We start from the raw sequence: 12,300 nt of genomic DNA, 5'->3' as shown, positions 1-12,300 counted from the left end.
ATGGATGGATGGATGGATGAATGGATGGATGGATACACTGACAAGCAAGGGGCTGGATGGCTGCTACCTGCTGTAAATGCACAATCTCATTTACTGTGTCATGGAGCCCCACTGAGAAATGGACTCATCTGTGGTCTGTGGCAGGTTCACATGTGTCCTGAGGAAACAGAAGCTCGGGGACATGTTAAAAACTCATCCAGTTCCCCTCGGAGCTGTCAGAACAGGAATGGGATCATGAGTTTCTCAGATTCAAACCCCTTCTGATCAAGAGAAGGAAGAAGGGGAGGGATCATACCTCTCTGACTTTGTCCTTCTGGGAGAACAGCAGCCTCCTGCACTGCAGAGCACCTCGTGACCTGGCTGACTCAGTTTACTGTGAAGCTCCCCAGGGCCCCTAGAAGCCAGGTGCCCAGTCCTCAGCATGACCCCACAGTAGGGGGCCTGAGCACCCCATCTCAGGGTCTGGCTTCTTGTCAGCATGAAGCCTGGCCCATGCTGGGGTGACTTAGAAGTTGATGTGGCTGCCTGGTGACCGTGACACCCCCAGCCCACTGGCACAGCTTCTATGGACTACCCCTGCCCCCACAGGACAGTGCCACAGATGCCAGTGGAAGGCCAGGAGCCGTAGGTGACCCCAGTAATTATTTCTCCCCCACAGGCATCTTGACTATCTGTGGTTTGACAAAATGATACCTCCAATAAGTCTTCACCAGATGCCAAGCTCTGTGAGGTCTCAGATGCCTATAGGGTCACTTGTCCAGAAGCCCCTGTGCGTGGGCTGAGTGTGAGAACAGACTTGAACAGACTTGAATAAGCGCATTAGCATGACCCAGAGCCTCGCAAAATGTGGGCAGTGCACCCAGGGGGAAGCTGGCCAGTCAGAGCCGCGAGGGGGCCGTCCTAAAAGGATGGCTTTGGTGTACCTCACGGTTCCCATCCTATGGGTTCGCCCCTTCCCCACTTGATTATTTAGGGCATTTATATTGAGGCACAGGGATTACTACTGCACCAGTTTCCTTTCATTGTTGTTATATTGATAGATAATTGGTTTCCTGTGTAATTCAATTTATTCTATTTTATGTATTTAATAACTTTCAGTCTATGGGAAAAGGAAACATTAAGTGTCCCCAGGGAAGTGGCTATAAACTTCGTCTGAGGGGAGTTCAAAACCAGAAAGTTCCATGGCATGGGAATGAGGAAGCTGACTCCCAACTTACCTGGCAAGATAGGAGGAGTTATTCAAATGGAGTGATAAACTCACCTTGAACTGGTTTCAACAAAACAGCATGTCTTGGGTCATATAACTGGGAGATCAGTGGGGTCTGGCTTCGCATGTGGCCAGATGCAGCAGCTCCCAGAAGTCTCCAGAGCCCGTCGATAGGTCCTCAGGCCCTGTGCAGTGCTGTCTCACAGGTGAGACCCACTTCCGTGGGCTGCCGTGACACCAGCCACAGGCAGGTGTCGTGCCACATTCTCTCCCTTTCCCTTCCCGGCCCGGGGAAGGGCTCTGTCCCCAGAGAAGTGTAACAGGACCGAGGCCCAGCCTGGGTCCCTTGCTGCGCCTGGGCCTTGGTGGCAGGGTGTGGGGACACAGGAGGATGAGCAGCCCCTTGAAGTCCAGATAGAAAGTGTGTGTGTCCACGGAACCCAGCAAAAAAGGAGAGTGCCTTGTGGCATTTCTGCATCCCCTGGGGGCCCTCTCCTCCAAGCCGCTCCACCAGTCAGGTGCAAGGCCGGACTGAGTCGTGGAAACACCCAGGACACCGCATGTGACAAGGTGCATGGAGGGACCGAGGCCCCTGAAGCCGCTGCAGACAGCTGGCACTGCAGACAGTCAGGAGAGAGACCACAGCGTGGGCTAAGCCAACAGCAGCAGTTCCATCCCTCCCCACCCCTGACAGACTGACGATGTCCGGTCCCCTCAGCCCAGGGAGGGCGGCTGTGATGGGCCCCACCTGCAGCCAAGGGCTCTGAGGCCCAGGCGTGGAGCCCAGCACAGTGCGCAGCGTGAAGAGCAGGCTGCAGAGGCCATGGAGCAGAGCAGCCGCTGCTGCTGGCCCTTCCTCTGCCTCCTCCGCCTCCTCCTCCTTTTCTTCTTAGTCCTCCTCTTCCTCATCCTCTTCCTCCTCTTCTTTCCCTTTCCCTTCGTTTTCCTCAACACTGAGAACTGAACCCAGGGAGCACTGAGCTACATCCTCAGCCCTTTGTACTTTATTATTATTATTATTATTATTATTAATTATTTTGAGACAAACTCAATAAGTTTCCTAGTTTGGCCTTGACCTGGGGATCATCCTGCCTCAGCCTCCCAGAGTGCTGGGATCACAGGTGTGCGCCCCCACACCCAGCTGCTGCTTCTTTTTAACACAAGTACAGTGTGTGTCTGCATGCATGTGTGCATGTGTGTCTGTAGTGCATGTAAGTGTGTCTGCACACATGTGTTCTACATGCACACAGGGCCCATGTCTGTACGTGTGTGCACATGTGTCTCTGCATGTGCACATGCTATGTGCATGGCTATACACGTGTTGTGCCCATATGAAGGAGCCGCAGCAGTAGTGAGCAAGGACTCCCTGAGGAGGTGGCTCTGCCGGTTCATGGCTACAGTGCCACTCGAAAGCGCCTCCCTCCCACTGCCCGGCCCCGGCCCCGCCTCCTCATGTGCCTCTCTGACATGATTCCACCTTCTCTCCCCAGGTGTGGCCTCCAAGGAGATCCGTGAGTATCTGCCAGCCCCCGTCTCTTCTAGGGCCGGGTGTCCTAAGGTCTACATGCCCAGTGCTGTGGGTCCCAGCGAAATCTGGTACAACCTGTGGCAGCAGGGCGGGGGGCGGGGGGTCACCCAGCCATTCACACAGGCAGGGATGGGACGCTGGGTTTCCCTTCCTGGGTCCAGACCACAGGACACCCCTGCCTCCCCCTCTGTACCCTGCCTGGCTGGGAGCCCCTGGGTGTCACTGTTGCAAGGACCCCAGGCTTGGCTTAGCTGCCGGGAAGTGTCAAATGCCACAGGGACCTGGGACAAAAACAAGGGGCACTGACCGTAGGGGTGGAAATGCCAGGCGTGCTGCTAGCAGAGGTGAATGTCTGGGCTCCAGGGGGAGAGGCCAGAGGGGCTGCAGGCAGGACAGAGCCCATCAGCTGGGCTGGAGAGCAAGGACCACCCAAGGCACAGGGACCCTGGGGCCCCAGTGTAGGGCTTGGTGGAGTCAGCCGCTTGGGTAGTGTGGACGAAGCCGTGGTGGGGAGGAGGGCTGAGCCGCTGTGGGCTTCGGACAGGGCTTCCTCGGCTCCTGGGGACAGGAAGGAGGTCAGAAGTGATGGCTGCGTGCAGTGTATGGCGACAGTGCTTACTCCAGGCCACACGCTGTGTTCACGCTTCTCAGGCGCCACCCCACACCCCCACATAGCTGCTATAGTTGTCCGCTCTCTGTAGTGAGGACACGGAGGCCCACTGAGTCGCAAGCACCAACTCCAGGACGCACACCCCCCCCAACTAACCCAGAGACAAGCTCCTTAACAGCCTTTGGCACAAGGCCACACTGCCAGCCCTACTGTTGAGGTGACTCTGATGAGGGCCGCAGTTCCAGGGGTAAGTGCCTCCCAGCTAAGGAGGGCATCGGATTACACAGAGCAGACAACAAGAGTGACTGAGATCTATTTTCCTGTATCCTTCACCCTCATCTCCTGGAGCATCTGCACTTGGGTTCTAAAGCAGACACAGAAGCTCAAAGTAGCCTAAACACACACGCATGCACGCACATGCGCACGCCACCTCCTCTCCTGGCTGCTCCTGGGGCAGACATCACCAATCAGTCCCAGCGCTCTTTCCTTCCAGGCCTGAAGGCAGCCTTTGCAGCTGTATCAGTAGGTCCCTAACAGTAGGTCCAAGTTGATATTTAAGAGGAAACCTACTTACCACTTGATCTAACCAACTCCCTGATTTCACACTTGGCAAAAAAGAAAAAAAAAAAAGAGAGAGAGAGACATATACCAGCATATTGTTGCAGAGCACCGGAAGGGTCCTGCCTGTCCCTGCTCTGTTTTCTGAGAGTGTGCCAGCTCCAGCCCTGGGGACTTGGACTAGGGTCGCCTCAGAGGCTGAGACCAGGGCTAGGAGCAACTGGGCATGGAAGCCTCTCGGTCAGAATCCAGAGAGTAAATCCTGGCTCCCCATGGCTGAGACCCCGGGCGGCACCTCCCTCCTCCAGCAGCCTGTCTGGGAAGGATGGATGGTCAAGAAATCAATTCTGGTAAAGCCAGCCTAAGCCAGGCTGCTGGTGTGCAGCTTAGAGACTCACTGTGGAGGATCAGGCCCTGGGTGAATGGTAGCCATGGTCCCCGGGGCCTGAAACTCACCCCTCCCTGTTCAGGCCTCCAGAGAATGCAGGGGGATGGAGGGGTGGGGCAGCCAGGCCCTGCCTGAGACCCCAGGCAACAGCACCTCAGCTGACTCCCCAGGCAGGACCGGGTCCCGGGCAGCGAGGCGCAAGGTGCCGTCCTCTAGGCCCCAGTCCTGTCTGTCCTGGGCATCATCATTCCCGGCCAGTTCCCACTAAGGATGCCCAAGACGAAGGAAGGGAGCCGAGGGTGGGTGTTGCCCGTGGATTACAGGACCGCACCCCTGCACCCTGCAGCAGGCGCCCTCTGCTTCTGCCTTCCTGGCCCTCCCTGTGCTGCCATCTCTACCCCATGGGGCAGTGCTTAAAACACACTTGGGTGAAGTGGACCCTGCTGGACTGACAGTGCCCTGGCGTCCCAGCTCACAAAAAGCCTGGCAGCACCTGCAGCTTAGGGCCCCACCTTTGCCAGCCCAGGCCTCCTGGGTTCTCCCTGCGAGGGTATTGGTTGCAGTCATCGGAGGAGCTGCGGGGCTGCCAGGTGTCTTATAAGCACTGAGTAGGGGACAGGGCCACCTGCCCACTCCCCGTGGCAGCCCAGGGCCTGGCACTTAGGAGGTACTTGTGCACGAGTGAGGAAGACGGAATCGTGACAGACACACCCTCATTCTTTGGATGAGGAAGATGAGGTTCCAAGCACCCCCACCCACACACCAGACCAGGGCCCAGGTGGTTGTCAGCAGGGCCCTGTGGGGCTCAGCAGGCTGCTGCAGCCCCGGGCAGAGGTGCTCAAGAGGTCCCTTTCTGCACAGTGACTTCGGGCACCAGCTACACCGGTGCTCCTCATACTTATTGGGGTACGCTGGGGCTGGCAGGGGAAGCCTCAGAGGGAGAGGAGTGGCTGGGTGCATAGCCAGGGCCTGTGCTTCTGGGGGCCAGCAGAGCCCCAGCCACCCCTTCCCAAAGCTCCTCTGACTCCGCAGAAGTCCCCAAGTCCAAGTGTGGTCTCAGCAAGCCCTGCCCAGCCAACTTCTTCGCCTTTAAAATCTGCAGTGGGGCCGCCAACGTCGTGGGCCCCTCCATGTGCTTTGAAAATGAAATGTAAGTACCTGAGGGCATCTGGGCTCCTTTCTCTCATTCATTCATTCATTCATTCATTCATTCATTCATTGGAAAGCCCAGGCCTCAGGGGACCACTGGCTTCCAGAGCAACAGCTTTCCTAGACTGCCTCTCACTCCAGGCACCTGAATTACAAATCACAACAAACCCTAACAGCATTAGGGCTGCCCCACCTTGCTAAGTCCTTCTTGACTGAGTATTTGAGCACCCTCTTGCCCCTGGGCACCCCAGGATGTGCTTGTCACCATCCCTGTTTACAGAAGAGGAAAGTGAGGTTCAGACAGGGTCACGTGCCCAGCCAAAGTTGAAGTCAGGATTTGAACTCAGATCTTCCTAAGAGTCACACTCCCTACAGAAGGAGTTCCCTAGGGGAAAGACTCAGGATAAGTACCGGACATCAAAGTGAGACACGGCAGGTACCAGGGCTTCCGCTAGACACTGGACAGTCCTTATCCTACCTAGATAGTAAAGGACAAGCTCATCCTGCAAAAGCAGGCAGGCTGGTATTTAAATCAGAATCCTGAACCTAATATGATCTGCTTGGGCAAAGCAAGGAGCTGGTAGTTCCCACACCTAAAAGTTTAGAGGGAGTGGGTTTCAGGCCCAGCTGGATCCGGGGGTCCAGGGTATATCTTCCAGACCCCCTCCTGCCAATCCTCAGCTCTACTTTCTTCTGTCAGCTTCATTTTTCTTTACTAAAAATAGACGACTCTGAGTGGTGGAGAAAGGAGGCCACCCACTGGTTTGGCGTCACAGTCCCTGGAAAGACTGATCCTCTGAATCACCGTAAAAGTGCCAACATTGGGTCTCCCTCACTGCCCTGGGTGACACAGCTGTGCGTGGCCCGCAGCACCGGAGGCTGGGCTTGCCCAGATTGGGAGTGGCCAGGCCCAGGAGTGGGAATGCACAAGCACAGCCCCTGAGGACCACCAGGAGGCAGGCGGGAAGGAGCCAGCTGTGCCCTACAAGGGGACCTAGCCACCCCAGAACTGAAACGCTGACAGCGTCCTCATGGCTGCCAGGTGGGGAGCAGGCAGGGACCAGGCCCCTTCTCCCGGCAGACCATCCTGGCCCAAATGGGCTATGAGTCACACCCCAGGGGCCCCAGGGCCACTGGTGCCCAGGAGTACAGGGCTGGCCCCAGTTAGCATGTGTGGCCCCCAAGCCCTGCCTGGGTCCCCAGCCGCGAGGTTGCCCCCTCTTGGGCCCGCGCTGTACCTCGCTCCTTCTCCTCCCCCAGCCTCATGAGTCCTGTGAAGAACAACGTGGGCAGAGGCCTGAATGTCGCCCTGGTGAACGGTGAGTAGTGCTGGGATGGGCAGGGGCAGCACAGCCGCGAGGGCTCAGCTACCGCCCAGTGGGAGCGAGCCGGCCTGGGCACCCATGGCCCCCAAGCCCTGGTCTGCCCATGGGGCTGGCCACGCCTGGCCACTACCCCTATCTGGGGCCTCCCCACCCTAGGCCACCCCACCATACACACACACACACACACACGCACGCACGCACGCACGCACACAGCCCTGGGCTCAGCCTCTGCTCCACAGGGATTCATTCACTCAGAGAACAGCCTTCACAGCAGCTTATGTGGGCCAGGCCTTACTGGGCACCAGGGCAGTTGCCAACCGGATGGACAGCCCCGTGGGTGGTACCACCAGGGTAGTCAGGGAAGGCTTCCAGAAGGGACAGTGGGCAGCTAGGCCCTCGAGAACAGGGTGGCTGAGAGAAAGCAGGGCGTGTCCTTCCTGGAGGAGCTGCATTGTGGGAAGCAGAGTGACATGGGCTCTTTCTGGCTGAAACCTGGAAGGAGACGGCAGAGTGTGAGACTGGGATCACAGCGGGACCCAGGGCTTGAGCTGCATACCCCACTGAGAGCAGGGCACAGGGGATGCCCTGCCACCAGAGACTTGTTTTGCCTTGCCCAGAAAATAGACACTGAGCATGGCTCAAGGCTAACGAGGCGCTGGAGGTGCGTGGAGCAGCACCTAGGAAGGGCTAGGCATGCGGCTTCCTGCTGTTACTGCTGGGTATTTGCTATCTCTGGCTTTGTGAGGAGCAGGGAGGAAAGGCCGGCCCATGGGCTTTCTCTGCGCAAGGAAGCCTAGACCTTTCTCAGGGCCTCCTGCTTAGGATCCCACCCGCCCCATCATGCCCTCTGCCCTCCGTGGCCAAAGTCCCTGCTGGAGTGACCCTTCACCCGCTTGCCTCTGCCCTGACTTCCATCGGCACAAGTGGCTCTCAACACCTGAGAACACAAGGCAGGGAGGAGGTGTGGCCCGGGCCAACCCACAGGGTCCTCCCTTCACCCCAAAACCCCAGAGCACCATGAAGCTGTCCGAGGACCCTGTTGGGCTCCAAGCAGCCAGTGCGGGCGGGGCTGCGCACCTGCGCCTGTCCGCAGAACTTCCATTCGCTCTGCAACACTCCCATCTCGTGGCGTAAGGAGAGAACTGCACCTTCCTTCCCAAACTGCAGGCTCCTCTGCTAAAGCAACGCAGACGACAACTATGGACAGCTAAGCGCCATGTAGCCCAATGCAAGTCCTTTTCCCTTGCAAACTTGGAGATTTTCAGTATAGGTGGGCACAGTGAGGAGGATAGTGGTCGTTGTTTTCATGCCTGTCTTGCAGCCAGAATCTATTTTGTGGCTGGCTCAGCCTGCCCTGGGGGTGGGGCTTGCACGGCATGTGGTGCCGGGAATCGAACCTCCCTGCACTTTCCTAAACTTGGCTAAGCAGGCGCTCTAGACCACTGAGCTATCTGGTTGGCCCCATAATCTATTCGTATGCTTACTATCTTAAGCACACCTCACTGTCAATCCTGCAACCCACTGTACGCATGCAAAGCTTGAGGTCAACGAGGCTGCGTTTGCCCATGAGCAATCAGCAGACCAGCTTGGTCGGATTCCTTTTCCTTCTGGGACAGTCAGCCACAGCACTCGTGTTCCTCTCGAGTCAACCCAGCGTTATTGGGCACCTTCTCTGGTCCTGCCTGGTTTTTATAGGACCTAAGTCTGTTCCGTGCCTAAGCTACAATTAGACCTTTGACCAGGAGTGGCCGTGTTCAGCAGAAAGACAAGCAGGTCTTGGCTCTGCAGGACATAACTGTTGCTCTCTGACCCTAGGAACCACGGGACGGGTGATGAGGATGAGCTCCTTCGACATGTACACGGGAGGTAGGCACCTTCAGCATGGTGTCGCTGGGCGGATGACTGCCCCACAGTGGGGGACCTGGGCGCAGCCGGCTTGGGCCCAAGCTGCCTGCTGCCATTGAATACCTTGAGTGGTGCACACCAGGGCCTCTCAGGCTTGGATTCGAGAGCAGGGTTCATGTCCACGGGGGGGAGGGGGGTGAGCAGAGGGTGCCCCCGTCACTGAAGCCAGTGTCCTGGGATCACCCCGGTCATAGTGCACAGATGCTAGGGTATGTGCGAGCCCTGGGGGCTGAGGCGGACCCTCAATCCTGGACATACTAATGCTGGCTGTTTCCCCAACTCTGCCCAGGGATCAGTGCTAGGGAAAGAGCGCGTCCAGGCCACAGTGGCGTCTAGTGTCGCCAAGGTCAGGACAGGGCCACTGGGAGTCCAGGAAGGACCTCTCAGACACATGTCCTCTGTATCTTTCTGCAGAGGTCTTCGCTTCTATCCCTGCAAGACAGGGTCTGCGGCCTCTCTGAGCACGTGGCTGCCCCTTAGAAAGTCATCTTAGCACAGACAGGACCTGATCTGGCGTCCCTGTCCTCCGAGTCTCCCCCTCCCCGCCCCAGTAGCTTGCCTGGGGCTTGGATGTTCTGCTCTGAAAAATTTTTTAATGAAAGGTCCCCCATTTTTGTTTTGCACTGGGCCCCAGCACTTGCGGAGCCAGTGCTAATAACGTGTGATTCCACTGAAGCGCGTTTCCCCTGGGCGCAATGTCAGTGTCCCATTGAAGCTCTACCAAGATGCTGCAAATGAGTGACTCCTCATCTGCCTTTGACAGATGTTGTCCGTGCTTTAGTGTAGAGGTCGCTCCTTCCAAGTGCAGCCACTCAGGAGCACCTTTCTTAGGCTGCACCTCATGCAAGATACCCCTGCGCTGCTAGCTCCTTCCTTGAAGGCAGCTCGCTGTTTTACCTGAGTAAATATACCTTAGAAAACTGTATGGTATCCCTAAGCAGAAAACCATTATCACGTGTTTTGTGAGGAATAAAAAGAAACATACAGCTCACCTGGGCATTGACCAACCAGGGTGCCTGAGCTCGAACTCTCAGTCCCCTGGAGTAGACCTATAAGGGCTACTGTGGTTGTTGTTATTGTTACGTTGAGACAGAGTCTCACTATCTAGTCATGACTAGCCTTGAACTTACTATGCAGCCCAGCCTGGCCTCGAACTTAGAGGCCTCCTGCCTCCGCCTCCCCAGTACTAGGGCAGAAGGACTCTGGCCAATGGTGCACCACAGAGCCCTGGGGGGCTTTCAGACACCATGTCTACTCAGCCCCACCACTGGCATGAGGGCCCTTCGCTTTGCTCATAGGCTGCAGGAGCCCGCCTCCTGCTGCTCCTGCCCTGGAAGGAAGTTGAGAGAAGGAGACGACACCCCCTAGTGCCCTGCTCTTCACTGTCCTCCCTTCCACAGATCCCAACCTCCTGCTGAAATTCCTTGCAGAAATCACAGAGGGCACCCTGGTGCTGGTGGCCTCCTACGACGACCCAGGCACCAAGTAAGTGGCAGCCTCACCCGCAGGCCCATGTAGTGATGCAAGTCAAAGACCTCCACATCCCAGCGCCCTGCTCTGATGACTTAACCAAGGGAAATAAGCAGGCCAGGGCTCAAGGAATGTTCTGCTCCCAGCCTTTGGGTACAGAAGTTAGGAGGTGAGGCGGCTCCCAGCGTGAGATTGTGGTGCGGTGCGGGAGACCCACGCCTCCTTACCAGCCCCGTAGCATGAGGCCACTTAGTGGCATCAGGGACATCTCAGCCTGTAAGTACAGCATGACACTCACACAGTGACCCATGATGATGGCATTGGAGGAGGAGGTTCTCATGGCTCAGTCACTCCCCTACGAGGTCCTCAGTTATTTCTCTTCGTGACCCACTGTGAAGAGGGCAGGACTGCCTGATGCCACTCCCACCCTGAGCCCGAGAGGCCCCCCATATCCTCTGGCCGGGGTGCTGCTCACAGGGTGGGGAGCTGGGCACCTCCTTCCCATCCCCCCAACTCGTGTCCCTCAGTGCCCCCTGCCCAGGCCGGCCATGTCCTCCACAGAATTAACGATGACATCAGGAAGCTCTTCACCAACCTGGGCAGCTCCTACGCCAAGAACCTGGGCTTCCGGGACAGCTGGGTCTTCCTGGGAGCCAAAGACCTGAGGAGCAAGAGCCCTTTCGAGCAGGTGGGTCCCCACAGCCTTCTAGCCTGCAGAGGGAAGGGTAGTGGGGTGCGGGGAAGGGTGCGCAAGCAGGCGATCACTGTCCCTGCACTTTCTGGTGGGAGGAGTCTCCATAGACACCCACGTGGTGTCCCAAGTGGGCACCCCAGTCCTGGGCATCCCACCAGCCAGCGCAGGCAGGAAGTTGCCGGCCGGCTGCTGTGCCTGCAGGGGCAGGGCGCAGGGGCAGGGCACCAGGGCAGGGCACAGGGGCACAGGCAAGTCCCGAGTTGAGAAGATGGAGGAGGACGGGGTCAGAGAGGCATAGTGAGGTGGCGGGGAGAGGGACAGCGGGCAGATGAGCCTGCATCCAGTGGCGGGCATGGCTGTGGTCCAGCTGTGACCCTGGAAGCTCCCACCCCCCAGGCCTCAGTCTCCCCACCCCTAAAGGGAGGGGTTTGGACCAGGGGAGCCCCAAGGCCCCTTCAAACTCCACGGAGAACAAACCTGCACCAAGAGAGGACAGCAGGAGGGCCAGGCAGCTGTGAAGGAGCCCAGAAAGTCCCCACTGGGAAGGGAAGTGTCCTCTGACTTCCTGGGAGAAGCCAAGGGTGGCGGGGGCTTCTCAGCAGCCCACAAAGGTCTGCAAGCCACTCGGTGAGGCTGGCGCATCGTCCCTCCTGCAGGCCTGGGTCCCCGTTACCCCATCCTCCTGCTCAGAGCAGGGCCTCCCAGGCCTGACACAGAGAAAACCTGGGGAGAGCAGAGGGGCGGGAGGCATGGAGGGGCGGAAGACCGCGGCAGACCCCGTGGGCTGAAGGCATTTTTCTCTGTCTGGAAAATGCCTGTCTGGTTTGTGTTTCTAAAGGGACCTGTGCCCATCAGGGCAATCACAGTGGAGACAAGGGGCAGGCTGAGGCCCTCCTGGAGGAAGGAGGCCAGAGCAGGGTGCAGGGCGGGACCCCGCAGGGCTGGAGACTTCAGGGCAGGACGTAGGAAGAGGCAGAGGCCCGGCTGGCGGGGCCATAAAGTCCAGACCCAAAATTGGTGTGCTGGCGAACCAGGTGTGCTGACGCCTTTAATCACAGTACTCTGGGAGGCTGAGGCAAGGGGATCTCAGGCTGGAGTCCAGCCATGCTGGCCCTGTCTAGAATAAGAAAGAGCTGAGAATGTAGCTTCGTGTGAAGGCCCTGAGTTCAGTTCCTGGTGCAGAAGACAGGGTGTCTAGAGAGCGAATTGGGAAGAGGAGTCAGTACCACTTTCTACCTGCCACCTAGCACCAGCCAGCCACAGGCCACAGGCCACAGGCCGCAGGGACCAGCCTGTCCTTTTCCCCATGTGGGGGGAAGAGGATGCCAGCCAGGCAGCATCAGGAATTTCCTTTTTCTCTTCCTAATTATTTCAGTGGTAGATTTTGCCACTTACGTTTTTTTTTTCTTCCATAAACTAAGCCTGAGAATTTAAAATAGAACCTTAACTCATTTTGTTTCATATAT

General features: G+C 57.6%; 1 protein-coding gene across 5 annotated transcripts in view; it reads left to right on the top strand.

The window, feature by feature from the left end:
• Positions 1–12,300, top strand: part of Fam3d (family with sequence similarity 3 member D) — a 27,779-nt gene that overhangs the window by 12,428 nt on the left and 3,051 nt on the right. For 3 of the 5 annotated variants that reach the window (XM_004631699.2, XM_023715756.1, XM_023715758.1), the window contains exons 4-9: positions 2,698–2,718; positions 5,324–5,441; positions 6,701–6,759; positions 8,581–8,631; positions 10,071–10,155; positions 10,702–10,828. In XM_004631699.2, the coding sequence (XP_004631756.1) occupies positions 2,698–2,718; positions 5,324–5,441; positions 6,701–6,759; positions 8,581–8,631; positions 10,071–10,155; positions 10,702–10,828 (461 nt within the window). Of the gene's footprint in view, positions 1–2,697; positions 2,719–5,323; positions 5,442–6,700; positions 6,760–8,580; positions 8,632–10,070; positions 10,156–10,667; positions 10,829–12,300 lie in introns of those variants that run through there. The other 2 variants (XM_023715759.1, XM_023715757.1) reach the window with 2 other exon arrangements.

This window comes from Octodon degus, unplaced genomic scaffold, assembly GCF_000260255.1.
Source record: "Octodon degus isolate 3935 unplaced genomic scaffold, OctDeg1.0 scaffold00043, whole genome shotgun sequence".
In the NCBI taxonomy this organism is placed as follows: Eukaryota; Metazoa; Chordata; class Mammalia; order Rodentia; family Octodontidae; genus Octodon; species Octodon degus.
The sequence above is the reverse complement of the archived record's forward strand: the minus strand, read 5'-3'. Positions and strand labels throughout refer to the sequence as shown.